The sequence below is a fragment of the Lepisma saccharinum genome, chromosome 1, assembly GCF_977018435.1.
Source record: "Lepisma saccharinum chromosome 1, izLepSacc3.1, whole genome shotgun sequence".
Taxonomy (NCBI): Eukaryota; Metazoa; Arthropoda; class Insecta; order Zygentoma; family Lepismatidae; genus Lepisma; species Lepisma saccharinum.
Window position 1 is genome coordinate 70,819,118 of NC_139229.1, and position 27,467 is coordinate 70,846,584.

At 38.1% G+C, this 27,467-nt stretch overlaps 2 protein-coding genes across 2 annotated transcripts in view; one reads left to right on the forward strand and one right to left on the reverse strand.

Annotated features, from left to right (window-relative positions):
• Positions 1–22,270, forward strand: part of LOC145978850 (very long chain fatty acid elongase AAEL008004-like) — a 36,325-nt gene extending 14,055 nt beyond the window's left edge. The window contains exons 3-8 of the mRNA XM_083111774.1: positions 3,900–4,090; positions 4,558–4,635; positions 5,192–5,248; positions 14,116–14,221; positions 14,576–14,712; positions 22,020–22,270. Coding sequence (XP_082967900.1) covers positions 3,900–4,090; positions 4,558–4,635; positions 5,192–5,248; positions 14,116–14,221; positions 14,576–14,712; positions 22,020–22,187 — 737 coding nt within the window. The 3' untranslated portion in view covers positions 22,188–22,270. The remainder of the gene's footprint in view (positions 1–3,899; positions 4,091–4,557; positions 4,636–5,191; positions 5,249–14,115; positions 14,222–14,575; positions 14,713–22,019) is intronic.
• Positions 22,271–25,576: 3,306 nt separating this feature from the next.
• On the reverse strand, positions 25,577–26,920 carry LOC145983823 (uncharacterized). The gene has a single exon (XM_083116871.1). It carries the CDS (start codon positions 26,918–26,920, stop codon positions 25,577–25,579), a length of 1,344 nt encoding a protein of 447 aa, XP_082972997.1.
• Between the last annotated feature and the right edge of the window lie 547 nt (positions 26,921–27,467).

Below are 27,467 nucleotides of genomic sequence, written 5' to 3' on the forward strand. Positions count from 1 at the left end.
ATATTCGTGTACGTACATTAATGCCGGCTTCCGTGACGGAGTGGTTGTTGTGGAAACCTGCGCTCCTGTGCATCGTACTCTACTGGTTTGTCTACTATGATCGTACTCACGCGTGGAGGGGAGGGGCAGGGTGGAGCATGTTTCCTTTAGGCGCGAGTGGAACGGATGAAGAGGAAGGTGCGCTGGAACTTTTGGCCGATTTTTTTTTGTTTCTGGTCGCTCTACAGCAATCAATCATCAGCAATCATCAGCAATCCCTGATCGAATTGACAGATACAGATCTGCGTACAAATCTGTAATGGGCATCCCGTCCAAGATTAATCACGGTTTGATAGTATCGCAAGAACCTGGCTCGAAAGCAGTAGGTTTATCAACACTAGCCCAAGCATAAGCCGATTCGCTCATTTAGGATACGGGTAGTCTCCCTAAGAGGTTAACCTGTGATACCAACCTAACGCCAACCCGGTAAGAAAGCCGAAAAATACAGAAATCTGGTCCAATTTTATACCGAACGGTTGTTGCAAAAATACCAAGGAAACGTGGTAGATATTTACACGTATCCATGGATCTGCATAATTACATCATGTAATTTGGGCTTTTATAATATTTACATAAAATTATTATTTTATTATTAAAGTTGTAAATTACATAACTTCTTAAAATATTTTTCCAATGCCGAAAAAAATCACAACATAATTTATTTTGAATCTAAAAAGACTACTGATTAATTCAAGAATGTTCGAATTTCGTGCAAGGCACAGATAATGTAACTAGCGCAGATGTTGCGCTGCTGTTTATAAAAAGAAGCATGACCAGATTCGACTGGGGCGATACAACTTCCTGACGTCCATGCGTATGGAGAAATCATTCCAACCAGTCTCAATTAATGAAATTATAAGTTGACTAAAATTATTGAAATCAATATACGAGGCGCATCCAGAAAGTAAGTTTCCCTATTTTTTCCCCGTCAAAGTAAACATAATGAGCCGTGTAAATTGCGCATGCGCAGCAGAGCTAAGACGTATCAATCATATGCCAGGCGGACAGATCCCGCCCGGCGCCAGTAGCGAGGCAGCAGTGGTCCGAAGTGGAAGCTCGTATTCCTTCTCCCGCCGCATGCCAGTAGCGAGGCAGCAGTGGACCGAAATGGAAGCTCGTATTCCTTCTCCCGCCGCATGCGAGGTTCGGTCGGTGATAAAGTTCCTGAATGCACAAAGCATTGCGCCAATTGACATTCATCGTCAGCTCTGTGAGGTCTATGGGCCGAACATTATGAGTAAGCAGATGGTGCGTCGCTGTGTCGGCAGTTTTCGGAAGGTCGTCAGAGTGTCCATGATGAAGAGCGTAGTGGGCGTCCGTCCCTCATCACTGATGATCTGGTTGAGCTGGTGCGGCAGCGCATCGTAGAGAAAACGTCGCTTCACGATTACGGAGTTGAGTAGCCTTTTCCGCAGATATCGCGATCCGTGTTGCATGAGATTGTCACGCAGCGCCTGCTGTTCAAAAAATTGTGTGCCAGGTGGGTGCCGAAAAACCTGACACCCGAACACAAAATGAAACGTTCAGGAGCAGCACTGACATTCCTGCAACGGTACCATGATGACGGCGATGATTTCCTCGACAGGATCGTCACGGGCGATGAGACGTGGTTTTCGCACTTCACCCCGGAAACCAAGCAGCAGTCAATGAATTGGCGGCATAGTGGATCTCCGGTCAAGAAGAAATTCAAACAGACGCTGTCGGTACAGAAAGTGATGTGCACCGTGTTTTGGGACAGGAAGGACATTTTGCTCATTGACTTCTTCCCCAGAGGTGAAACGGTGAACGCTGACCATTACTGTGAAACACTAAGGAAATTTGCGACGTGCCATTCAAAACAAGAGGCGTGGCATGCTTACTGCAGGTGTTGTGCTCCTCCATGACAATGCTCGTCCACATACGGCTCGGCGCACAGCAGCTGTTTTGACGGAATTTGGCTGGGAGTTGTTTGATCATCCACCTTACAGTCCTGATCTGGCTCCCAGCGATTTTCACGTTTTCTTGCAAATCAAGAAATTCCTGTCCTTCGGTGAGCGTTTTGGCAACGACGAAGAGCTGAAGACGTCTGTCACACGCTGGTTCCATTCACAGGCGGCAGAGTTCTACGACAGTGGGATCCAAAAGTTGATACCACGATACGACAACTGTCTCGATTCTGGTGGTTGCTATGTTGAAAAATAGCTGAACCTTTGCTGTACCTGTTGCCAATAAATGGTTTCCTGAAACTGTGTTGTTTTTTGTTTTTTTAAAAAATAGGGAAACTTACTTTCTGGATGCGCCTCGTACAAGGACACCATAGAAAAATCCTTAATCTTTAGTTCTATATGTATCATAAGCCTTGGTTGTAAGGTTGATTTGGTGTTTTAAGTCCACTTTATGCACAATAAGGCTAATCGGGACTGGACCTACAATTCAAGGTGGGATCCGAACCACTTGTGCCTCCACTGGGTATCGAACCCGGAACCCATTGATTACAAGGCGAGGACGCTACCACTGCGCTATCGGGAGGCCCTCATAAACCTTGGGAATCATGGGAGTCCTATACTGGAAACAATTAAATGAAGGAAATCATGCCGAGTTTTCATTTATACTTGTTCAAGTAGGAATGAAAAGGCGCAGAAAAGGAATTACAAAAATATATGTAAAACACAACCAAGTATTTCGATCAAGTTATTTCTATAATTGTGATAGACAATGACCAATTGTCCTTTCAACTAACTAAAAGTTTCAATTTGTCTCTTCCAGTTCTATAAACTTTGCCTTGCCTTCAATCGTATATTTCTCATGATCCTTAATTATAAGTCGGTAAAAAAATAGGAAACCGAAACTATGGGAAAGAAATATACTGTAATAGAGAAACAAGCACAAAAGGGAACACCACCATGAACGCGGCTCAATCCAGCACCATTTGTCGTTGAGAGGTGAACTCACATGCACGATCTCTCAGGAATATTGGATATGGAATTCGTTATTCGTCTGATATTGAGTACCCAGTGATGCTTTCTGTCATATAATAGACGCTTATGAAGTGAATACATTTCTTGGACTTGCCCAGATTTCAGAACCCCCTTCCCACCACACACACACACACATACGTATACGTAAAAGATATGAATAAGAGGTTGTTAATTTGGAAATTAATTTCCAGGTTGTATATTTATGCTCTTTTGAATAGATGTAAAGGAAAGTGAAGTCTCTTATTGTTAAAAAGAATTACCAATTTCTATTTGCTTCAGGATTAATTTATCACAATATACATTGCAATTATACATTATACATTCAACATACATTGAAACAATACCTTTTGTTATGGAATTTTGGTGGATTCTAGACTCAACAATACACTATCAAGAATAGGCCTACTTGAAGTGGGATTCGAGCAACTATGTCCCTCTTTGCTTGTTGGCAACACTGTAGGTTGGTGGCGTGATCTTGACGGGACTATTTTCATGGCGTTAGCTTTAGTAATAATAATAATTAGTTTTATAACAACTATAACGGGTGATGTTCAAATGCCGTACGAATTCCACAAACAAAATTACTAATCGACTCGTAACCTTCGATCGTTAGTTTTTTGTATACACTTGTATTCTCCAAGCTCGGAGTGCTCCGGAGCGGAGTGGGCAAGCTCTTAGAATCTTGCTCCTCGCTCCGGAGCTGAGCGAGAAATTTTCCAACTTCCTTTGCTCCGATCCGGAGCGGAGCGTCTCAAGGTATCGCTCCGCTCCAGAGCGGAGCGAACAGTTTCTTACAATCTCGCTCCTCGCTCCGGAGCGTGTGCAGCAGCCGGAGCGTTGATCCGCTCCGCTCCGAAACCCTGGTGCTCATTCCTCAGCTTACACTTTCCTCTGTTCTTCCAGATCCAAGAGTGGCCAATTGGTTCCTCATGCAGAGCTACTTTCCAACATTTCTCTTGTGCCTGGCCTATCTGTACTTCGTCAAGTTCCTGGGACCGGCTTACATGGCGAATAGGAAACCGTATAAGCTGAGAGCAGCCATTATATTGTACAATGTATTCCAGATAGGCATGAATGTGTGGTTAGTTTTCGAGGTGAGTCAAAACCTTTTCTTTCTTTTCAAGGGCTATGCAGTTGGCTCTCTGCAGCATACTCGTTAGAAAAAAAAAACACTTTATTTTCTAAATATTAACTGAAGCCTACATTCTTATTAGGTAGACTAGTTAAAATCGTTTTTGCACATCTGTTTGTTTATTATGGAAAATTTCCCTAGCTATCACACTCTTTGTTTTTAAAACAGCTTGATTTTGACTGTATTTGTGATCCTTTTTATAACACAGCGAGCGCTTCGTGAAATATTATTTCTCAAAGGTTGCATTAAGACCACTTGATTCTCGAGGCTAATCGGTACTGGAACTTGGCCAATACTTTGAAAGGGGGTTGGAACCACTGTGGGGTTCCTCCACTAAGTATCGAGACCGGGATCCCTTGATTAGAAAGCGGCAGCTTTATCACTACGACAAAATACATGATTGTAATTCTACATATCCTCCTTTTCCAGACTATTGAAGCTGGCGTGAGTGACTATAGCTTCGTCTGCCAGCCTCTGGACGTATCAAATAGTCCTAAAGCTCTAAGGGTAAGTTTTTACTTGTAGATATTGCCTGTATAAAAGCAGCTAGCAAATGTAACTTGAAACAGCTCGAAATGACTGAAATTCCCTTCATCATGTTGTAAAAAAATGCAAGGGTGTGCCTGGAACGGGGATTTAGGGGGTTAAATTCTTTCTATCATAAAATCTGTAACAAGAACGTTTTCTTTTGTGCATTATTTCCAAGAGAAGCCTTACCATGTATTTTAAATTGCAAAGGTGTTCACTTTATTTGCCTAAAGATAGAGTAGCGATATGAAATCTACATAATAAACACAGTATATTGAGAATTGATACTCACAGAATCAGTGATGTATAGAATAATTAAATTGACATACATGGTTATTAAGAAAGTGGTATGATTATTAAAATGGTACAAACCTTCATCAATCTGCATTGAATGACAACCCATACCTAGGAAAACTATCAAGTTCCCTCAATTTTTACCTCTTTTGAGCAAGATGTAAGCTTGAAAATTCATTGAGTTTGTAACTTTCTTTCTTCTATACTTTATTATTGTGTATTAATTCATCTGTCCTTCTAGATGTGTCGAGCATTTTGGAGCTGCTTTATGCTGAAGATTATAGATTTTCTTGATACTGTAAGTACAATTTCATAAGCTTCAAAGTTTCTATTTCACAATTATCGCTTTTGTCACAGCCGAAAATGAAACCGAATAAGCAAAAACATATACGTAGTTGTTATAATTTCACCTTATTTTAAATGGATGTTCATTCGATCATTTATACACATACATAAAATTATATAATTAGTAGAGTAATTCTTCCAAATCCTACGGATTGTTTGTTAGTTCACTAACTAAAACACCATTAAGCCTTGTTTCCATGATATGAAAAACTAAATATGCTGACCAAGGCAGTAATTTATTTTATTATAAAACATAAACTAAACGTAACGTTTCAACCTCATTTGTACTTGGTGCAGAGTCTGAAGAAGACCTTGCTAGAAGGTTGAAACGTTACGTTTAATTTATGTTTTATAATAAAATAAATTACTGCCTTGGTCAGCATATTTAGTTTTTCACTAACTAAAAATTACCATAGTTTACAAAATAATCACAAATTCATAACATTTCAGCTTTACCAACGGAATTTTGTCATGTAAGCTAAACTGTTTTATTTATTTATAATTATACATGGACAAAATTCATTGTTGTCATGTGCATTGTTGCCAATATTGATAGCAGTGTGCATAGTGGTGAAACGTGGCTGAAAACTGGAAATGTTCTTTCCTCATTTCGTAGTGCGATAGTTATAATTGAGAAACCAAGACAGAAATAATGTGAAGGGACTATTCAAGAGCACGAATCAAGTATATTCAACATGGTTGAACCAGAAATGAAATAACATTTTTAAACAGAGTGTAAGGAGTCGCCTTTTCAGAAGGTTCTCAAGTATCACCTAACTTCCAAATAGTACACTCTGGGCTGCATTATTACAGCATAACGAGGCTCTGGCATCTGGACCCACTCTTCTTCTTATAAGGCGCTACAGCTCTTTATGGGCTTTGGCCTGCTCAATTACGTACATCCATCCACTTTTCTCTACTCAACGCACATTTCTTCCAGTTCTGTATCTTCAGTTTTCTTATGTCATTTCTGACATCGTCTATCCATCTGGTTTTGGGCCTTCCTTGTGATCTTGTAGCAATAGGTCTCCAATTGTAAATTTGTTTCACAATTCTTTCTTCGGGCGTTCTTTCAATATGACCCAACCAGCTCAATCTTTGTGTTTTGATAAATCTTCTTATATTCTTACTCTTTATTAATATTTCGAGCTCTTCGTTTGTTTTTATTCGCCATATATTATTAGATTGTCTCGTTGGGCCATATATTTTCCTTAATGTCTTTCTTTCAAATATCATTAGTTTTCGAATTATATCTTCTTTCAGCACCCAGGTATCACAGCCATATGTAACCACAGGTCTTATTATGGATTTATGCAGCTTTAATTTTATTTTTCTGGTAACTAGTTTGGATTTAAATATCCTCTTATTCGCATAAAATGCTCTGTTTCCAGCTGCAATCCTTTCTTTAATTTCTTCTTCAATTTCATTGTTTCCATTTACTATTGACCCGAGATATTTAAATGACTGTACCTGCTCTATGTGCATTGTATCTATATCCTCTTTTTGTTGTTAGATTTTTCTTCTTGTACACCTCATATATTTTGTCTTTTTTTCGTTCACTATTAATCCATATTTCATTGCCTGTTGCTTTAGTTTCACTAGTGAGTCCACCATTGCTTGCTTAGTTCTTGTAATAATTACTATGTCGTCTGCATATGCACAGACCTGTCTTATTCTTGTGGAAATGTTTCCTCTGATTTCCAACTTCTGAATTATTTCATCCATGACTATGCTAAATAAAATTGCTGATAATGGGTCTCCTTGTTTTACTCCTCTATTTATTGCAAATTTCTGACTAAAATCATTGTTTCCTTTTACTACTGCTGTAGTGTTTTGTAATGTCATCTTTATTAATCTTATTAGTTTGTTTGGAACATTAATTTTCTTTAGACATGTAAGAATTATATTTCTATTTACTGAGTCAAATGCTTGCATAAAATCTATAAATATGTTTCTGACTAAAATCATTGTTTCCTTTTACTACTGCTGTAGTGTTTTGTAATGTCATCTTTATTAATCTTATTAGTTTGTTTGGAACATTAATTTTCTTTAGAATTATAGAATTATATTTCTATTTACTGAGTCAAATGCTTGCATAAAATCTATAAATATGTTATGCAGTTCAATATTATATTCATAACATTTTTCATAAATTTGTCGCAGTATGAATATATTGTCAACTGTAGATCTATTTGGTCTAAATCCCATTTGATATTCGCCCAATTTGTTTTCTGTAATTTCGGAGATTCTATTTTGTAGAAGAATTGCAAAGATTTTGTATGCGACATTCAAAAGCGTAATTGGTCTGTAGTTATTACACTGCAGCCTGTCTCCTTTTTTAAAAATTGGGCAAATGATACCATGTAACCACTCTCGTGGCATTTCCTCTTTATTCCATATGTTGAGTATCAAATTATAAATTTTATTCCTTATCATATAACCTCCATGTCTTATCAGTTCCGCTGTGATATTATCTGAACCAGGTGCCTTATTCATTTTTAAGGATTTTATGATTTTATTTACCTCCTCATATGTTGGTATTGGAGTTTCAGTATCATTTTCCAATTTTTCGGATATTTCATCTTCAGACGGTAAGTGTTCCCAATTTAATAATTCTTGAAAGTACTCTTTCCAACGGAGTAATACTTTTTCTTTCTCAGATATTATTTCTCCAGATGCATCTTTACATAATGAAGTTGCATGAGTGTAGTTCCCTACATGAGATGTCACAGCCTTAAAAAAATTTCTTGAATCCTTTCTTCTATGGTATTCCTCAATCTTTTTGATTCTATCATTTATCCATTCTTTTTTCTTCTTTCTGCATACATTGTTGGCAATTCTCCTTTTTTTCTCGTATTCTTCACAATTTGCCCTTGTGTGTCTCTGTAAAAATCTTTGTCGTGCAGCATTTTTCTGATTTATTACCATTTTACATTCATCATCCCACCATTCATTCCTTGGTTTTCCATCTTGCTTTTGTATTACTTCAGTTGCTGTTTTCAGAATTACTTCTTTGAGTTGTTTCCAATCTTCATTTATATCTTGGGTATCAATAAAGTTTTCCAAATTTTGGCTCATTTTTTTTCTATATTGTTTCAGAATTGCTTTACTATGCATATTGCTTTTATTCCATTTTATCTGTTGTCTTGGAATACTTTTTCGTACAGGTATTAATTTCTGTTTGATTACTGCCTTGACCAAAAAATGATCCGAATCACAATTCAGACCCCTCATTGTTTTTACATCCTGCACCATTTCCTTTTTATGTTCGTTTACTAAAACATGGTCAATTTGGTAGGTAGTTTTCCCATCTGGGGACACCCAGGTACCTTTATGTATCTTTTTATGTTCATACTGTGTACTCATTACAGTCATATTATTTGCAATAGCATAGTTGCATACTAATTCTCCATTATTATTGGTTATCTCATGCAATGTATGTTTAGTTTACCTGTTACTTCTTTATATGCATCCTCTTTTCCTATTTTTGCATTTAAATCTCCCAACAGGACTATCAGGTCATGTCTCGGGGTTTTCTTGCACTACTTGTAGTTCTTCATAAAACTTATCTTTAATGTCATCATCTTTCTCTTCTGTTGGAGCATACACGTTTATAAATGTCACATTACAGAACCTTACCTTCACTCTAAGTTTAGATATTCTTTCACTACACGGTTCAAACCCTAGTACATGTTTCTCTCTTTACTAGGAATCCAGTTCCGTGCTGACCCGTAGTTTCTTTACAACTGTAATACACAGAGTATTTGTCTTTCTTGATTTCTCCTTGTCCTTTCCATCTTACTTCCTGTAATGCGACTATCTGCAACTTTGTTGCTAAGACTTGATCAGCTATTTCTTGCATTTTTCCCGGTTTTAGCATAGTCATGATATTCCATGTTCCTACACATATTATATCTTTCTTATTCCTTTTCATATGCCTAGGTCGTTTTCCATTAATCCATCCGGCTTTCTGTAAATGAGCTCTTTTAGCGGAAGGTTATTTTTATGAGACCAAAGTGCTGGCCTAGTGCTCAACCCCCATTTCTTTGGAGGACCAGGATTTTCTGTTAGGGTTTACTCCCTTAGCTGATAACACCCAGTTTAGGCGCTGGATCCTCGCCTTCACCCTCCTCCGTCTGCTACAGCATCGGCCCGTCGAAGAGGGCCGTATGAACTTTTTTGCTGCATTGCCCATGGGTCACGCGGCTAACTGCCTTCGAGGACGTGGAGGTAGGATTTGTTGGTAGTATTGGTAGTTATTATACCCAATGGCGTTCCTCAGTATTTATAGAGTGCTCATATCAGCATCCGAACACTCCCCGAGACCATACCAACCTTTGACCCCCCATCTGGACCCACAGCCTGTATAATTCTCTGTGCAGCTTGTGTTGTGTCCTGTCCATGTGTGTTACTGACTGCCAATTTCATCTTATCACCATTCGCCCACATAGTCGCAATAGTTCAAAAGTGACAGAAAAGCGAATAAAATAAGCAAATCAATCAATATTTTTACAGGAATTATTCTCAAACCAGAAACGTGTTGGGAGAAAATATTCAAATATTTTTGCGGTTTCCAATTCTTGCGAGTCAAACTTAATGAAATTTCCGTGGCTTTCCCAGGTTTTTAAACCTTTTTACAGAATTCCCTGATTTTTTTATAGCCTTTTACCTCGGAAGTTGATTTTTCTGATTTTTCCCAAGTTTTCAGAGTTTCCAGGTCAATGATTGATTGGTTAAGTTCACTTTATAAACATATATGCTAATCGGGATTGGACCTCCAATTTAAAGTGAGGTCCGAACCCCTATGTGCCTCCACCGGGTATCGAACCCGGGACCCCTTGGTTACAAGGCGACGACGTTACCACTCGGTCATTCCATGCCAAACCATCCAATGATGGTTGCATGACCATTTTAGAAAAAAAAATCACTTTTAGTAGTACATACGTTTGTACATGTTTCTAGATATCAAAAACCAATGTTAAAAAAAAATATTGTCTTTAGTTGTCCTGGGGCAGACATTTTTCCATTTTTTTTCATGTGTAAATCTGCTTCCTGCAGGGTGTCTGTAAATAAAATATCAGTGCTTAGAAATGCAACCCTTTTTTATAGCATGGGCTCAAACATGGCCGTTCATTGAATTTTGACAGTTTTCGGGATTAAATATCTCAGATGAGTCCTCTTCAAAAATTCTGAAATTTGGCACAAAGCAAGCCCTGCATGAACCTAAGTCACAGTAAAAATCTGAACTTTTAGATTCAAATCGTTTTGGTCAATATGAGGTAACGTATGTCACCTAATTTCTGACGTTGCAAAGTAAGGTTAAACTACATCCCATACTTAGATAACGAAGTATTTCCTTTCTCTTCTTTAAATTTGGGTTAAATAAAGCTTCAGAAAATATACAAAGCATTCCCTGACATTCGCTACGAGACCCGGCGGCAAGCGGTCCGGCATCAGTGCTTGTCTTTCCCGGGGAAAGGGGTCTGCGACAGTCGCTAGAGTCGGCTATTAAAATTAGTTTTCATATTGTGTACTAACCTTGACTACAGAAGGTGTTGAAAATGATGTCCCTCTGCTTCAACACATTCCTGGCATCTCCGAAGGAAATTGTCATTTACACGTGCAAGTTTGTCTACTGTAATTCTCGTACAATACTCTCTTTTAACTCACGGATGGTGTGCGGATTGTCTTTGTATACTTATTTTTTTCAGATTTCCCCATTTTTCTTTCCATTTTTATTCAGAACTGACCCTGTTACTCTAAACTTTTTTACGAGGTTTAATATAGTGATCCTATGTGGAACGGGAACACCAGGAAATTTCGTTGCAAATCGTCGTCGCACTTCTCTACAATTCCTCTTTCCGAAGTAACAATCGACAAGATAAATCCTTTGTTGTAATGTAAACTTTCGTGGTGCCATATTAAGCCACAATCTTCAACACACGGACACGACACAACACAACTTCCGAGGGAGGATTATACTGGCGTCAGTCTGCAACGTCAACAGAAAAGAAAAGAGAGTGAAGGCAGGGAGAGCGAAAAAAAACAAAACAGACTGTAACGTACGACTGTCGCGGACCCGTTCACCGCGAAAGACAAGCACTGACGCCGGGCCGCTTGCCTCGAAGTCTCGTAGCGAATGTCAGGGAATGCTCGTAGTAACATAAGGTTTTAATACTTGACTTACCAGAAATTGAAATTACAAGGTATGGGATTTGGAAATCTGCGAAATTTCATTGCAAAAGGTTTGTTTTATTAGGTACCCATGACCAGTTGGTGTTGTCAGCTCCAAAACTGAGCTTCCCTCACGTTTTTTAAATGTAGCAGTACATGCAGCTTAAGATAGGCAGTGACATGCCCAGGAATTTCGAAAGGGAGGGGAGGTGAGTTACATATACTTTTTTAGTATACAACCCTGTTTTTGGTACATTATCCTGCCTTTGACGTAATATTTTATGGAATACTAGGCCAAAGGTATTGGGTTAAGACATCCACCAACTCCTCATTGGGCACTCCACTGAAAGTAGGCTATTTGTTTTGGAGGGTCAAAGCTGGTAGAATATATTACTTTTTGTTTCCTTTATTTTCCATATATATATATATATATATATATATATATATATATATATTCAAGAAAATACAATACAATACAGATGTGAGTCATGCACAGCAGAAGATTCAGAGACATGTTTTGATAGGATATGAGGCAAACCTGGAATTGATCTGTGCATGAACAATCTCTGCTGTCATTCTTCCTTTGCCTAATGTGCTGAGAGTAATGACTTGTGAATGTTCGTTATCTGTGACAGGAAATAAAGTGTTCAGTAATTTTTTTTAACTGGAGAGGACTGTCATAAATACACTTTTGGTAAGGTTCCCAAAGACCTAACTAATCTTAACGAACTCAGTGAAAATGATAAAACACTTCTTAGGTCAAGACTACAGGTGGATGGCTTAGAAACAATATGCAAATACCATTGGAAATAGTTTTTTATATGGTAAAGTATGTTGTGATCTTCAGAAGTACCACTTAAAGAAAAAGTTAAGTAAGGGAATCTTAAAAATCAATTTGCAACATATGGTAAGGTAAAAAAGTAAAAAGTAAAGAAGCCTTATACCAGGACAATCAAAATGCATGACATGTTGGAGTAAAATTTTCATTTCTGGAGAAAATGATTCACTTAAATGCCAGAATGGAAATGATGTATTTGTGCTAACACAAGAAAAACTAAAGGAAATGAATGAAGTCTGTTCTGTTTTCGATGTAAAAAGAAACAATAAAGTGTTCTTGCTCGAGAAACTATTCACATCATACAAAGAGTGCTTAGGAAACTAGAAAGTAGGTTTTCACAAAGCATTAGAACTGAAGAAAAGCAAGGCAAGTGTGACAATCCTTTGTGTGGCCAGTACAATCATATAATTAAAATTATAAGAAGAAAAATATAAATTAGCGGAAACTAATGTTGAAAAGGTCAGAATCATCAGTTTGATTGCTACCACTTGGTCAAGAAAAAATATGTGATGAACTGAAGGTTTCTGTTAATTTACTTAGAAACTCAGTGAAAGAACTTAGAATTCTGCCTGATTTAACGAAGAGAATGAATAGGCAACTGGAGCTGGCAACACCAACTGGTCATGGGTACCTAATAAATCAAACCTTTTGCAATGAAATTTCGCAGAATTTCAATTGTCATACCTTGTAATTTCAATCTCTGGTAAGTCAAGTATTAAAACTTTATGTTACTATATTTTCTGAGGCTATATTTAACCCAAATTTAAAAAAGAGAAAGAAAATACTTCGTTATTCTAAGTATGGGATGTAGTTTAACCTTACTTTGCAACGTCAGAAATTAGGTGACATACGTTACTTCATATTGACCAAAACGAGATGAATCTAAAAGTTGAGATTTTTACTGTGACTTAGGTTCATGCAGGGCTTCCTATGTGCCAAATTTCAGAATTTTTGAAGAGGACTCATCTGAGATATTTAATCCCGAAAACTGTCAAAATTCAATGAACGGCCATGTTTGAGCCCATGCTGTAAAAAAGGGTTGCGTTTCTAAGCACTGATATTTTATTTACAGACACCCTGCAGGCAGATTTACACATGAAAAAAATCAACCCTTAGAATAAACCCCTTCATTGAAAAAATCGGGCTTAAAAATCCAATTTTCGTTACCCCAATTTCCACCATAATTTTCGTACTTACGATGCAATTTTAAGCAAAACATACTTGAATATCATAAAAAGTATACTTCATTAGCTACAAAATGAATTTTGTTTCAGGTCTCTAGCTGTAATAGTTTTCGAGATATTAAGGTTTCTGAAAAGTTCTACATGAGCAAAAAAAGCCATGCGCCATGTTGTAAAAATGGCTGCCCCAGGAGAACTAAAGTCGACAATTTTTTTTGAACATTGGTTTTGATATCTAGAAACATGTACAAACGTATGTACTAAAAATGATTTTTTTCTAAAATGATCATGCAACCAATTTTTTTAAAATTTGGTTCATTTGACACTACGTCATTCGGCAGGCCTACCATTTCAGTGACAATCATAGACTATTAAATTGATTCTGTACAAGAACTTGCACTGGGATGAAATCAATCACTGCTCAGTAAAAGTTTTCAAAAAAATTACACTATGATTAGATTGCAATACAGTTACATTCAGGACATTAAAATTACTCTCTCTCTCTCTCTCTCTCTCTCTCCCTCTCTTCACTTTAAAAACTTAGTACATGGTCATGAATATTGACAGCCCCTATGCTATAACTTGTGCATTCATTTTGTATAAGTTGTAACACAATATATTTTTCAGATATTCTTCGTTCTAAGGAAGAAATCAAACCAAGCATCCTTTCTGCATGTGTACCACCACCTCTATGTGGTCAACTTGGGTTGGATATCTGTCAAGATTATGCCTGGTACGTGTGAACACAAAATAAACGCTTATAATTGAACTCTTGCCTCTGAGATATTCACATAAGCAGACTGATTGACGGCCAGGTTGAACTCGTCAAATGCTTTCTTGAAATCCAAAAAAGCACAAGTCCATTTATTTTTTCCTCGGCGAATCAATGTAGTGCCAAACTGTACTCTGAGAAGCAGTTAAATTTCAATAATCATGCCTTTAAAGTTAATCATGTTAGAAACTTAGTATAAAATTTGCATGGAGTGTAAATAAATATAAAAATATTTTATGAAATAAATACAAAATTTGAATTGAAGATGATTTCTATGTATATAAGTGACATGGTCTCGTCCAATTTTTATTTCAGGTGGGCATGGAGCATTAACTATGACATTAAACTGTGCGGTTCACGCTATTATGTACTTATACTATCTCCTAGCATCCTTTGGACCGGAAGTACGTAAGCATCTTTGGTGGAAGAAGTACTTAACAGGATTGCAGTTGGTAAGTATTCTCGGTTGCAATCATTTTGACGCCATGCATAGAATGTCTTACGGATAATTCATTGCAATTTCGCCATTTCATTTCACGCGGAGTGGCAATTCAAGTTCATTCAATTTGCGTGGTAGCACAAAAATATTGATATGTCAGTTTGTAACACTGCCACCAACGTTTCCGGATTCAAATCCCTGTGTGGGCATGGGTTCTCTTTGTGAGAGTTCCTTCATCAAATTCATCATATCATCACTCTGTCGTTTAGTTCACGGATTAAATATTATTGTACACGCACGTATTTTATGCACTAAGGTCGCCAGAAAGAAAAAGTTATTGGAGAGTCAGGGGAATGGGATCGGATCCCTGATGTAACAACTCCTTCCCTCTTTCTCCCTATATATAGACCAGTCGCTCTTATTTCAACTCCTGCAAAACTCTTCGAACAAATCTTATGTAAATACATTTCCAGACACCTTCATCCGATACTGCCCCCTCACCAGCATGGATTCACACCTAAACGGTCCATTGTAACAAATTTATTGGAAATCTACGACTTTATAACCTTGATGCTGGACGGGAAAGGCCAAGTTGATGTAATTTATACTGATTTTTCAAAGGCGTTCGATTTTGTTGACCATGATACACTTCTCCAAAAGCTTCACCATCTTAACTTCTCAGCCCGTGTTTTAAATCTTATCTCCTCCTACCTGAAAGACCGAAAACAATATGTTAGATATGATAATAGCATGTCTACTGTATTTCAAACCTCCTCGGGTGTCCCGCAAGGATCGAACCTTGGACCACTGCTATTTCTTGTGATTGTTAACGATCTCCCAGAATGCCTGCTACATTCCAAGAAACTCTTGTACGCGGATGACCTGAAAATATTTAAGTCTATAACGAACGATAATGATACCTTTGAACTGCAAAACGACATTGAAAATCTTGTAGAATGGTGCGCTAAAAACAAACTAAAACTCAATTTTAACAAATGCAAAATTATGACTTTCACTCGAAAGAAACAACCCTACACGCACACTTATACAATCAGTGGCCACACGTTAGACAGAGTGTCAAGTTATAAAGATCTTGGTGTTCAGTTTGAAGAAAATAACAGTTTCCGAAAAGACATCGACCGCATTGTAGCAGAAGGGTACCGAAACCTAGGGTTTATAATGAGAATGGGAAACGACTTTAAGAACTTAGAAACATTCCAAACGCTATACAATACCTACGTAAGGTCGAAATTGGAATACGCGTCTATCGTCTGGTCCCCACAAAACCTAAATGAAACCAGCAGAATAGAGAATGTACATACAAAGCAAGTTCCTTCGATTCCTAGGACTGAAAAGAGACAGCGTTTACCCCAAATATACTCCTTATCATACCCTAAAAAAATACCTCAATGTACAATCCCTAGGCGATAGAAAAAACATACATCAGTTACTATTCTTACATAAACTTTTAAACAACTCATTAGACTCCTCTCAGCTGCTCTCAGAAATCCCTTTTTATGTACCATATAATAAGGTAAGACCACGGAAAGAGCTGTTTCAAGTACCGAGAGCTCAAACAAAGTCAGCCAATGCGGCACCCACTCCGAGAATGTGTAGGTTATATAACGAAATTGCAAAGACATATGATAAGATAGACATCTTCCAAATTTTTCGAAAATTCAAAAGGGAAACAGAAACTTATTTCCAAAGCCAGACTTAACTTTTTTTATTAGTTCAGTCTCTTTATGTACAGGCGTAGAGTCCATCCTATTTTTCTTTTTCTTAAGTGTTATTAACTAATTACTGTCATTACATCTATATATCATCGTTTTTAAATGTAAGGTGAAGTACATATATTTTTCCTTGGTTATTTTCTTGGTTATCATGTGTAAGTGCTAACCCAAACTGTCAGGTTAATACTTTATACTTCTCTTTCATATCTAATCTTATATTAATTTTTATATTACTGTAACACATATTATCATATTATTGTACTTTTTGAATTCTTCCGATTGCATATTTTGTGTACCAAACAGTGTTATAATACAAGACACTGTAAATGAGCATTTGCCTGTAGTTTCATGTCTTTAAATAAATAAATATAGTAGAATGAAAGCCACTAATAAATAAGAGAGATAGTTACTATTTGTATATAATCTTGCATTTTATGCAATGAGACATTGTCGATTGCTTTTTGTAACTTTTACTTCTCTCATCAAATTAATCATATCATCATCACTCTGCCTCATCGTCCAGATTAGCCAAAAGTGGCAGAAGAGCCGACACTAAACAATAAAAATTCAAGCAGGACCTGAGACTGAGAAACCCTTGATTATAAACCACAGGAATACGTTATCTGAACGCTTGTATTTTGACTGAGTCGACATCTAGTGACGATGTCAAAGTTGGGGAGGGGACAGTCAATCAATCAATTCCGCGAGTAACTGACACGAAACAATTGTAATCACATGTATATTAAACATTTTATGCATCATATTTTGGAGTAAAATTGACTTTCCTCTAGCTCTTCAGTTTTTATGGTGATAATAAAGTTGGAATCGTGCTTGGAATCACCAAAAAGTTTGCTCATTTGAATTCATTACACAGTAAAATAATATTTTAATTTCACGTCATTTCACTAACCAAAGGAGTAAAAGCAGTAATGGCCATTTATATGAACATTTATCAGTGTTCCCAAATATGAATTTCCCACGCTTCACATTGTATATACCAGAATATGAGCATCAACAATAACGATAAAGTGTAAGAAATAAAATGAGAAATATGAAAATAATTCTTCAAGTGACAGTAATCGAAGCGTAGTAATTAGTTTAACCTGCTACGAAGCCAGTGCAATCCTGAACAAGACATCTCTGTCTTATCATATATGCATCTGTTCATCAAACACCTCATCTTCGCGATTAACCAAGTAGAAACGGAAGTAGAAGAACCGAAGTAGAAGAAGAGAACGTATTTCCAACTCGCTTCGAACAACTGCATTCACTTCCTTGTAAGCTTGTTTTATAGCCATACTATGTTCACGTTAATCTGTCAGTAGATAACACGCTCAGTACGAGAAGACGAATGGGACAAATGTAGGTTAAGTTCGGATTTCACATTTGATAAAGACTACAACACCTGTAGAAGGAAAACGTTCACGTGCAGCAAAAACATAAAAGTCAAGGTTACGTGGGAATTTTCCTGCGAGGTTTTTGTGTTGAAAATGTGCATGCAATAAAGAATGTCACCACACTTGGTGTAACCATGAACTGTTAAACGTTAAACTGAACACTTATATGGTCTCAATGCCTTAAGAAAGGAACGACATTCGACCGAATTATAACAAGATCAGTTGGTTTGAAATCCTAGTACTAACTAGTAAGCACAACGCAAGAACAAACGAAACCTTTTACCGGCTCTTTATGTTTCTAAAACAACGTAAAAATTTACCGAACGGTATCATATTAATCGACTTAATCCTCGCTTTCGTCAAACAAAATCAAGAATATATTTCGTAATAAAGTAAATAGAAATTTAGAAAATCAAACTTGTAATGCAATAATATTCCCTGCTGCTACGCATAAAAGTATCCCAATGAACAAAACGAAACATAACATTGCAAAGTAACTACATAATAAATATAAGTTAAATAATTTAAAAGCTTACCTTTTAAATGATCATGTCTTCTACGTCCATTAAATACGAATAATTTGTACAAAAGAATACACAAAACACACAACTGCAACAGGATTCTACAAATGATCAGCCTCCTTGATTCACGTCACTGCACCAAAATACTGCATTGCGGCACAAAATAGGATAACACGCTTGTATTAGGTTGCGTAAATGGAACCCCTAGCGGCGGGTTCGAAACTAATATAGAAATTGCATTTACTTATTTTTGTTTTGTTGAGTTCAGTTGAGTTCAGTTGGTGTTTTGAGTCCGCTTTATACACAGTAAGGCTAATCGGGACTGGATTTAGTTTAAAGTGGGATCCGAACCACTTGTGCCTCCACCGGGTATCGAACTCAGGACTCCTTGATTACAAGGCGACGACGCAACTACTGCGCCATCGGGGAGACCCCTCTTTTTGTTTTGTCTTTTCTAAATTAGTAAAACGCATTTTAACATTATAATTATGTCAAGTGCTAAACTTGTAGTTCACATTTATGCAACCAAAAACGACCTTATCTCCCGCTCCGATAAAACCTGGAGGAAGTATTGGAAAGGTTGAGCATAGCAAGCTGCTATCAGAGACATCTGTGGCAGAATGACAAACTAACTAATTCTGACTGCTGCAAGGAACATAGCGACTCCCTCCGAACACGTAGAGCAGAACTCGTGAACTGGCGATACAAGGTAGCAACACAAAGATAACATTTTGAAGAATAAATGAGCTGACGAATAAGACGAAATAATAATTGCAATAGCCGACAATAATAAACACGTGTTTTCCTTATGTCTCAGAAAGTACTGGAGCCATAGGCGCCGACTCCATGGAGCTTGGTGGGGGGGGGGGGGCTCGAGCCCACCCAATGTTAACAATGTGGGGGCAGGGCCCCCAAAATAATTTTGCTTAAGATGATCCAATGTATTATTTTGCTTCTCTTGTCTACTCTGAATTGTGCCACATGAACTTAACTTTAAATACACATTTGAAATGTTCTCACATGACATTCAGAACGAGATCATTGATATTAGGGAGATCTTTTTTGAGCTCCGTGGTAGCAGATATTAAAAGTCGGGAATTTTTGCTATTATGGTTGACGAAACTTGTGACATATCCATCCATGAACAATTGACATTCTGCATTCGAACTGTGGATGAAAATTTTGATATTTTTGAGGAATTCATGAGCTTTTACGAGATTCCGAACACTAAGGCCAAAACCCTTTTTGACATTGTAAAAGACATTCTGGAGCGTCTGGACTTGCCCATGCAGAATCTGAGGAGGCAGTGTTACGATGCTGCCTCTTGTATGAGGGGAAGATTTAAAGGGCTGGAAAAGTTAGTTAATAGATCTGCAGCTACAGGCTATTTATGTACACTGTGCAGCTCATAGTTTGAAGCTGTCAGTTGAGGACAGCTTGCGTCACCTGCCCTGTATCAGAGACATAATGAATTTAGCCAACGACTTGTTAAAGACTGTTAGGGAATCCCCTAAAAGAATGCAAATATTTAGGAATATTTTTGATGTGAATGAGAGGACTGGCCATATTTGACTGCGACCAATTTTCCCTCATCGGTGGACGTTGAGAGCCTCCAGTATCCAACAGATATTAAAGAACTATGAAAACCTTGTCAATTTTTTGAGAATTTTTCTGAAGAAGATTCTACTGACACAGCATCAAAATGTGCTGGATACCTGGAGACAATGCTTCACTTCAAGACATTTTTCTTCCTCTCCCTCTACTGCCATGTGATGGGTCAAATAGAAGAGGTAAACTGTAAGATTCAGTCTCCACGCATTGGACTTGACTGACATCTTTCAAGAAAAGCGAATGGGTTTTGAGCAGTTCTGGCAGATATGCACAGAGGGCAAACCCAGCCTCGTTGATGAGCCAGAATTGCCCCGGCAACGTCACGTCCCTAAGAGACTTGAAAATCCTGATGCTGCCAAACCTCACAAGTTCTACACTTCTTGTGTATAAATCAATATACACTGACGTGTCTGTCACAGTAAAATCATGTGTTAAACAAATACATGAATCTACAGGACCACAAAAAGTAACAGCCGTAGAGAAAGAATGCATCTCAGCTGTGAACAGTTGCACAACAAACTTTGAACAAAAGCGATAATTCTTTAGCCAAGATTTGAATGCCGATAGGCTCTCCTTACACCTGTCCATGCTTGGTGATATCGCCAAACAAAAGAAAGTGACCATGCGTGACATAAGGAAGTTTCTTTTGGAAGACAGCACCCTCCAGGAGTTTCTGCCTGAAGTTGCCAAATTCATGATGCTCCTCCGCACTGTGCCAGTGACGACAGCCGAACGGTCATTCAGTTCTATTCGCCGACTGAAGACATATTTGAGATCTACAATGAGGCAGAAGAGACTAAGCAGCTTAGCGGTACTCCACATACATCGAAGTGTGCTTGCTAATTTGGACCTGAGACCGCTCGTTAATGAGTTAAAAAAAAAAAACCGGTGCGTACAGTCACTTTTGCTTTATTTTGAAATCATATTTATGTCTCTTTGTTGTGTATGTCATTTATATCTTAGTGTACATGCTATGTGTTTTTTATTATTGCAAAATTAAATTTAAAAAGTAAAATATTGTAGCAAGAACAAAAAAGTAATACTATTTTCCTGTGATTTGTGTTAGCATTTATGTAAATTAATTAAATAAAACTGTTAAATATTGTACATATTAGTTATATTTATGGGTACGTCAACACTAAAAGGTTATTTGCACCCGTCACATGTCCTTTCTTTACAGGTCTGTTGCGGACATTAAAACACACCCATGCCCTCGCCGGGTCTCGAACCCGACACCTCCGGAACAAAGCGAGTTCAGTTGACCATCCAACACGATCGGTTGCCGAGGTTGACATAAAACTGTTAGGTTGGCCTCTTAATGGAAATACATACTTTTCAATAAAAATGTTAATTGTTATCTAAAAAACAAATGAGCACACACAAAAGACATAAAGAGACTTTGAAACATTTTCTAAACGTTTTTCACGTTACATTTCATTTGCATGAGGAATATAATAGCTGCTTAAAAACTGCTATACGAAGACGTAATTTTTATTTTTAAAAAAGGGAGGGAGTGAGTTATTCATTCATTTATTTCAGATATAAGAGCCCCCCCCCAATAATTTTAACAAGTCGGCTCCTCTGACTGGAGCTATTGAGATCAAATTTGCTGGGCAAAACACACATCAAACGCTGGTTTAATGCGACATATATGATCTCAATCAGACTGTCTACGTCTGTAAGAATAAAAATTCGCAACCATGTGACCTATCAATGTTTATCTTGTCAGTTTGAGAGCTTAATTCTAACAATGCATTCCTTACAACTTACACAGTGCATTTTTTATCATGCATGTTATAATCGCGTTTAGTTCACGGATTAAAGATTATTGTACACGTATTTTATGCACTAAGGTCGCCAGAAAGAAAAAGTTATTGGAGAGCCAGGGGGGTGGGATCGGGTGCCTGATGCAACTCCTTCTCCCTTCCTCCCTGTATAGTAGAATGAAAGCCACTAATAAATAAAAGAGATAGTTACTATTTGTATCAAATCTTGCATTTTATGCAATGAAACATTGTCGATTGCTTTTTGTAACTTATACTCTCTCTCTCTTTTCAGTTCCAATTCTGCATTTCATTAGTCCACACTTCATTGGGTACTTTCATCAGCTGCTCACCTGAGATGAGGACTATTGGATATCTATATATTCCAAACTTACTACTCTTCTTTCACTTGTTTGCAAGCTTTTATAGGAACTCATATTGCAAGAAAGAAAAGAACACCTAATGCTATATTTACATTAGAAGTAGGCTATAAATTTACATGACCTAGATTAAAATTATTTTCTGAACATTCAATGTGGCTCAACTTCGAGTACTTCCGTATTCGTCAATGCAATGCTATGTGAAGCAATTCTTCATAAGTGTTAACATAAATTACAGTTCTTACTTCTAGTATTACAATGAATTTGATGTATTTATTATTATGCTATTTTCATTGTTGCATACTTAGTTCAACTATCGTTCTGATTGACGTTAAATATCTAATATGAATCCTGGTCATTTCAGATAATCCTTTATTTATGAATTGCTGTTTTCCTGAAACTTTTATGTATCTTTTATCGATTAAATACATTTGAACATCACTACCAAGTGCAAGGGTACAATGGGATCCATGAGTATTACGGTGCAAATTGTCCATAACTATTTTCATTAATTTCTCTCTTACATCCTATGTGTTTTTAAGGGATGGATTTTTATGTATGCTGGTGCAGAAATTGCCAACAGTTGTTTTTTTTTATTCTTGAAGCTCTTGTTGGGTCAAATAAAGTGCACAAACATGATGATGGACAATTTGCACGGTAATACTCATGAATTTCACTGTACCAGACAGTTTATAATCTTCATTCAACCGTGTTGTTAAAAAAAACAATTGAACACGACTAAATATTTAAATTACTATGAATGTTATCTTCCTTTCTTCCTAAAATAATATTTTGTTTAATTCAAGCTTTTTAGAGACTTATGTGTGTTATGTACTGTTCTACATCAAGCCGGTTATATTATGTGTTGCACAAAATATATTCTAATAATATTAATGAAAATGCAAGTTTCTAATACTCTTTGTCCATTGACACACTAAGCACAGCGTGTAAAATAAATCACTATATGTTATTGCAGTTACCAAAAAAACTCAATAGTGAATGTGAAATCAAAACTTGTATTTCTAGTGTTGAATGTTTTCTAAGGACTAAAGTTATATACTAAATCACGGAAGCATTTTTATGTAATTGTACAGGTACAATAACGTGAGTAAATATTTCAATACAAATGTTATATTTGTTGCACCATTTGTACACCATGTTATTTTCATTTTTTGTGAATTACGTAAATTGTGGAAAGTATGTTATGTATCACATGAATCACAGCTTTGAGGGGGCTCTTTTATTCCATACATAGGCTCCAAGGCGCCACTCCAGTCTTTCAGCAAGCTTTTGTCAAACGTAACTGTAAATCGTTTTGAATAATCTTGTTTTGAATGATTCTAATTCTCTTCCTGCTGACTTGAAATAAACTTAAAATGAATTTCTGACATACCTGTTTCTCAGAAACACCATCCCGTACTTTATAGCACCAAATGTTCTCTTTTATCTTAAGGTTCATTGCAGCTGTTTTCAGAAGTTCGTTTCTCATGCACATGGAGAGACAAGAACCTTGAACTTCTTTTTTTAAAGTTCCATAAGAATAGAATAGAATAGAATTTATTTCCAGTATGAGCCTTACAGCTATACATACCATACAAGTTAAAAATTTTCGTGCACTTTCCTTACACCCTTCCTCCTTTTAGACTGCTTCCACCTTCACACTGCTTGGGAGTTCACAAACACTATTTCACTTCAAATCTTTCCCTATACTTGCACTGTTACCTGAGTGGTTCCTAAATTTTCTCAAATATATTTATTACTTTATTTATTTGGTACCCTCCCCCCTTTCACACATGTTCGCTGTCCCCACTGAGCTTCTTTGCTCTCTTTACCCAGGCGTAGTGTAGGAAAGTTCCCAGATTCCGTATTTGCGCCTCCCCCCCTCTCGGTCTCTCCCTCCTAATAACGCTTGTCATTATATTCTCAATGTTATCTTCATTTATTTCCCTGATATATTTTTGTCTTGCCTCCCCTGTTTCTTTACACTGAAGGAGAATGTGAAATTTCGTCTCGTCTTCGCCGCATAGCGGGCATTCTACGCTCCCGTCCTCCCGTTTAAGTCTAACTTGTGCCCATCCCCCCAGTCTGAACCAGGCCAATCCTGACCTTTCTTTTGCCCCACACAAATCTACGTAGTTCCTCCTTCCCCATTCTCGATCCGTATCTACTATTTTCGCCGATGTTAACGATATTTTTGCGTCGCATTCTGCCAAAATTTTCTGTTTGGTAATATCTTCCAGCCTGGCACGTATGGCCCCTAGCATCTGCATATCAATTCTCCCCTCTATTCCCTCTTCCCACACCCATCCTAGCCCTATACTGTATAATTCCGTCTTTATTTTTGCTACCCATTGCCTCCCATTACCCCCCCTTATCTGTGATTGTACACAGAGTTTCTTCAAATTTCCCCCCTCCATGGTGATCAGTTTTGCCCAGTATTTAATGCTCCTCATTTTGGCATCCACTTCCTCTCTTAATTTTCCCATTTCCCTAAGTGCCCCACATGTTGGCGTACCCCTCCCTACTCCTAGCCCTTGTTTTAGGAATCTAGACTGTACGACGTTTACGGTTTCCCCTCCCTCCCAGACCCATAGTTCGATGCCATAAAATAGTGTTGCCTTAACTGTGGCCTCGTAGACCCCCTCCAGAATTTTGATTGGAATATTTGGTACTTTGTATTTTATTTTCCTTGTTTTCTCTAACGCAAAAATTGCTTTACATTTATTCCTGTGTACGTGCCTTGCCCACCTACCCGTCATTGTCATCACCATGCCTAAATAATCGTACTGTTTCACCCTATCGACACTTGTCTCTCCGTATTTCCATTGTTCATCCTTACCAAATACGTACCCGTTCTTAAATACCATTATTTTGGTCTTCTTCATATTTACTCGCATGGCCCATTTCCCGCAATACCCGTGTAACGTGTCTAGACCGTTCTGTAGACCTGCTGTTGTGTTCGAAATCAGTACCAGGTCGTCTGCGTATAACAAAAGTGGTACCTTTACGTCGGATATCGTTGGTGGATCCGTGTCCCTCTGCGTTATTTCCTCCACGATATCGTTGATGAAGAGGATAAACAGCAGAGGGGAGAGAACGCACCCCTGCTTCACCCCCAGTATTGATTCATTTGCCCCTGTTACGCCCTCATTCCCGCACTTTACGCAAAACTTAACTTTTTCATATGCCGCTTGGAGAGCTCTGATCATTCTGGCGGATACCCCAACGTCCCACAATTTTGCCCACAACATTTGCCTGTTTACCGTGTCAAAAGCCTTTTCGAAGTCGACGTAGCAGCAATATAATTTCCCCCTTTTGACCCCTAGTTTTTCTTGTATCAATGTCTGCAATAAAAGTACATTGTCTATTGTCTGATAATTTTTCCGAAATCCAGCTTGCAGAGGAGAAAGAACATCAAAAATTTCGCACCATTTTTGTAATCGTCTATATAATATCTGGCAGTACACTTTGCTCAGTACGGACAGTAATGAGACCCCCTGTAATTGTTAGGATTACTTTTTTCCCCTTTACCCTTGTAGATGGGGCAAATGATGGTATCCGACCATTTTTCCGGAAACAGCCCCTTCCGGTAGAGCCCATTCATAATTTCCCTGCCCATTTTCGCCATTAGTGAATTTTTATTTGTGCCCTTTATAATCTCAGCGGTTAAGCCATCCCTGCCTGCCGCCTTCCCGTTTTTTAACGTGTTGATTGCTAGAGAGTATTCATTGTCCGTTACCTCCTCATCTAGAACTGGTACGAAGGTGCCCAAGTAATTTCCATCGTTGCCAGGTGTATTTATTTCTCCCTCCCTTGTTCCCATTATTCCCTTAAAGTGTCGTTCCCACGTTTCGGGAGTAATCTCCGCCTCCGTGTACTCCTTCCCTCTTAAGTTCCAGATTATTCTCCATAGCTGTGCTGCGTCTCGCTGTTGCACGGCCTCCTCTATCGCCTTAACCCTTCCCTCCTCCCATTTCCCCCTTTCCCTCTCCAGTATCGTAGCGTATAGTTTCCGCTGTGCTACATATGATACTCTATTTGCCTCGTTGCTGAGTAATTTGAATTTTTTCAGAGCCTGTGTCATTGCTTTTTTCTGAATTTTGCATGTATCATTATACCTTCCTCCCTTTTCAGTTTTCCCTCCCCCCCGCTCATCCTGTATCATGTGCCTGGCTGCCCTCTCAATGCAATGGTAGTATAATTTTAATGCTTGAAGTACATCCCCCTCGGTTAGTAAATTCAACATTTGGTTCGACATTAGCTCTGAAATTTTGTCGATTAATGTATCTGAAAATTCCCGAGAACCCTCCTCCTTCCATCGGTACCTCCGAACTGCTTCGGGGGCAGCGCCGCCTGTTGCCCCTCCCCTGCTCCTCTCGTTCATATATCCTTCCCTCCCTCCATAGTTCAGGGTTGCTATTAACGGAAGATGTTTGCTCTCTGTTCTTGCATCCACCAGAAATTCTGTTATGTTTTGTGTTAAGTCCCTCGACATAATAAAATAGTCTACGACGCTAGCCCCATTATCAGTGACGTACGTGAAATTTCCCTCCCTGTCCCCTCCGCATCGTCCGTTGAGTATGACAAAGTTAAAAACCTCCCCGAAATCCAATAATTTCCTCCCGTCTGCATTCACGTGCGAGTCTTTACTTTGTCGCGTATAAAATATCCAGTCGTCGTTTGATGCGCCCCTTTCCCCCCCTCCCCTGTGATCATCCTCCCCGATTACGTCATCTATCCCGATTCTTGCATTAAAGTCTCCCGCGACCAGCATGCTTGCATCGGGGAACTTGTCCTCAACCTCTTGCAGAAACATGGTTAAGTTTTGAAAATAGTTTTCATCCCGGTGTTTGGGCCCCGTTGGTTGGTTATAAACCGTTACGAGACAAAATTTCAGTCCCTCCAGCGCAAAGAGAGTCCAAAGTTCCATAAACTGTCCAATACAATGTACAGTGTACAGTGGGATCCATGAGTATTACCCTACAAATTGTCCATCACCAGGTTCATGCACTTTATTTGACCCAATAAGAGCTTCAAGAATTAAAAGAAAACTCAAAACAAACTGTTGACAACTTCTGCACCTGCATACATAAAAATCCATCGTTTGAAAACACATAGGATGTAAGAGAAACATTAATGAAAATAGTCATGGACAATTTGCACGGTAATACTCATGGATCCCACTGTACACTGCTGTTCTTCTGCCACACTTTTCCAGCACTGTTTCAAACAACAGCCTTTGACTACTGAAAATGTTTTTGCAGCAATCAAATCACCAGAGCTAGAGGTGTAGGCATGTCCTGAATTTCTGTTTCTCTTGTTTACTTCTAGTTTCCATTCACTCTTGTTTACAGGTTCCTTTC

Excerpts from the sequence above, each read along its gene's own strand:
- LOC145983823 (XM_083116871.1), bottom strand. The coding sequence starts at position 26,920 with ATGTTTCTGCAAGAGGTTGAGGACAAGTTCCCCGATGCAAGCATGCTG.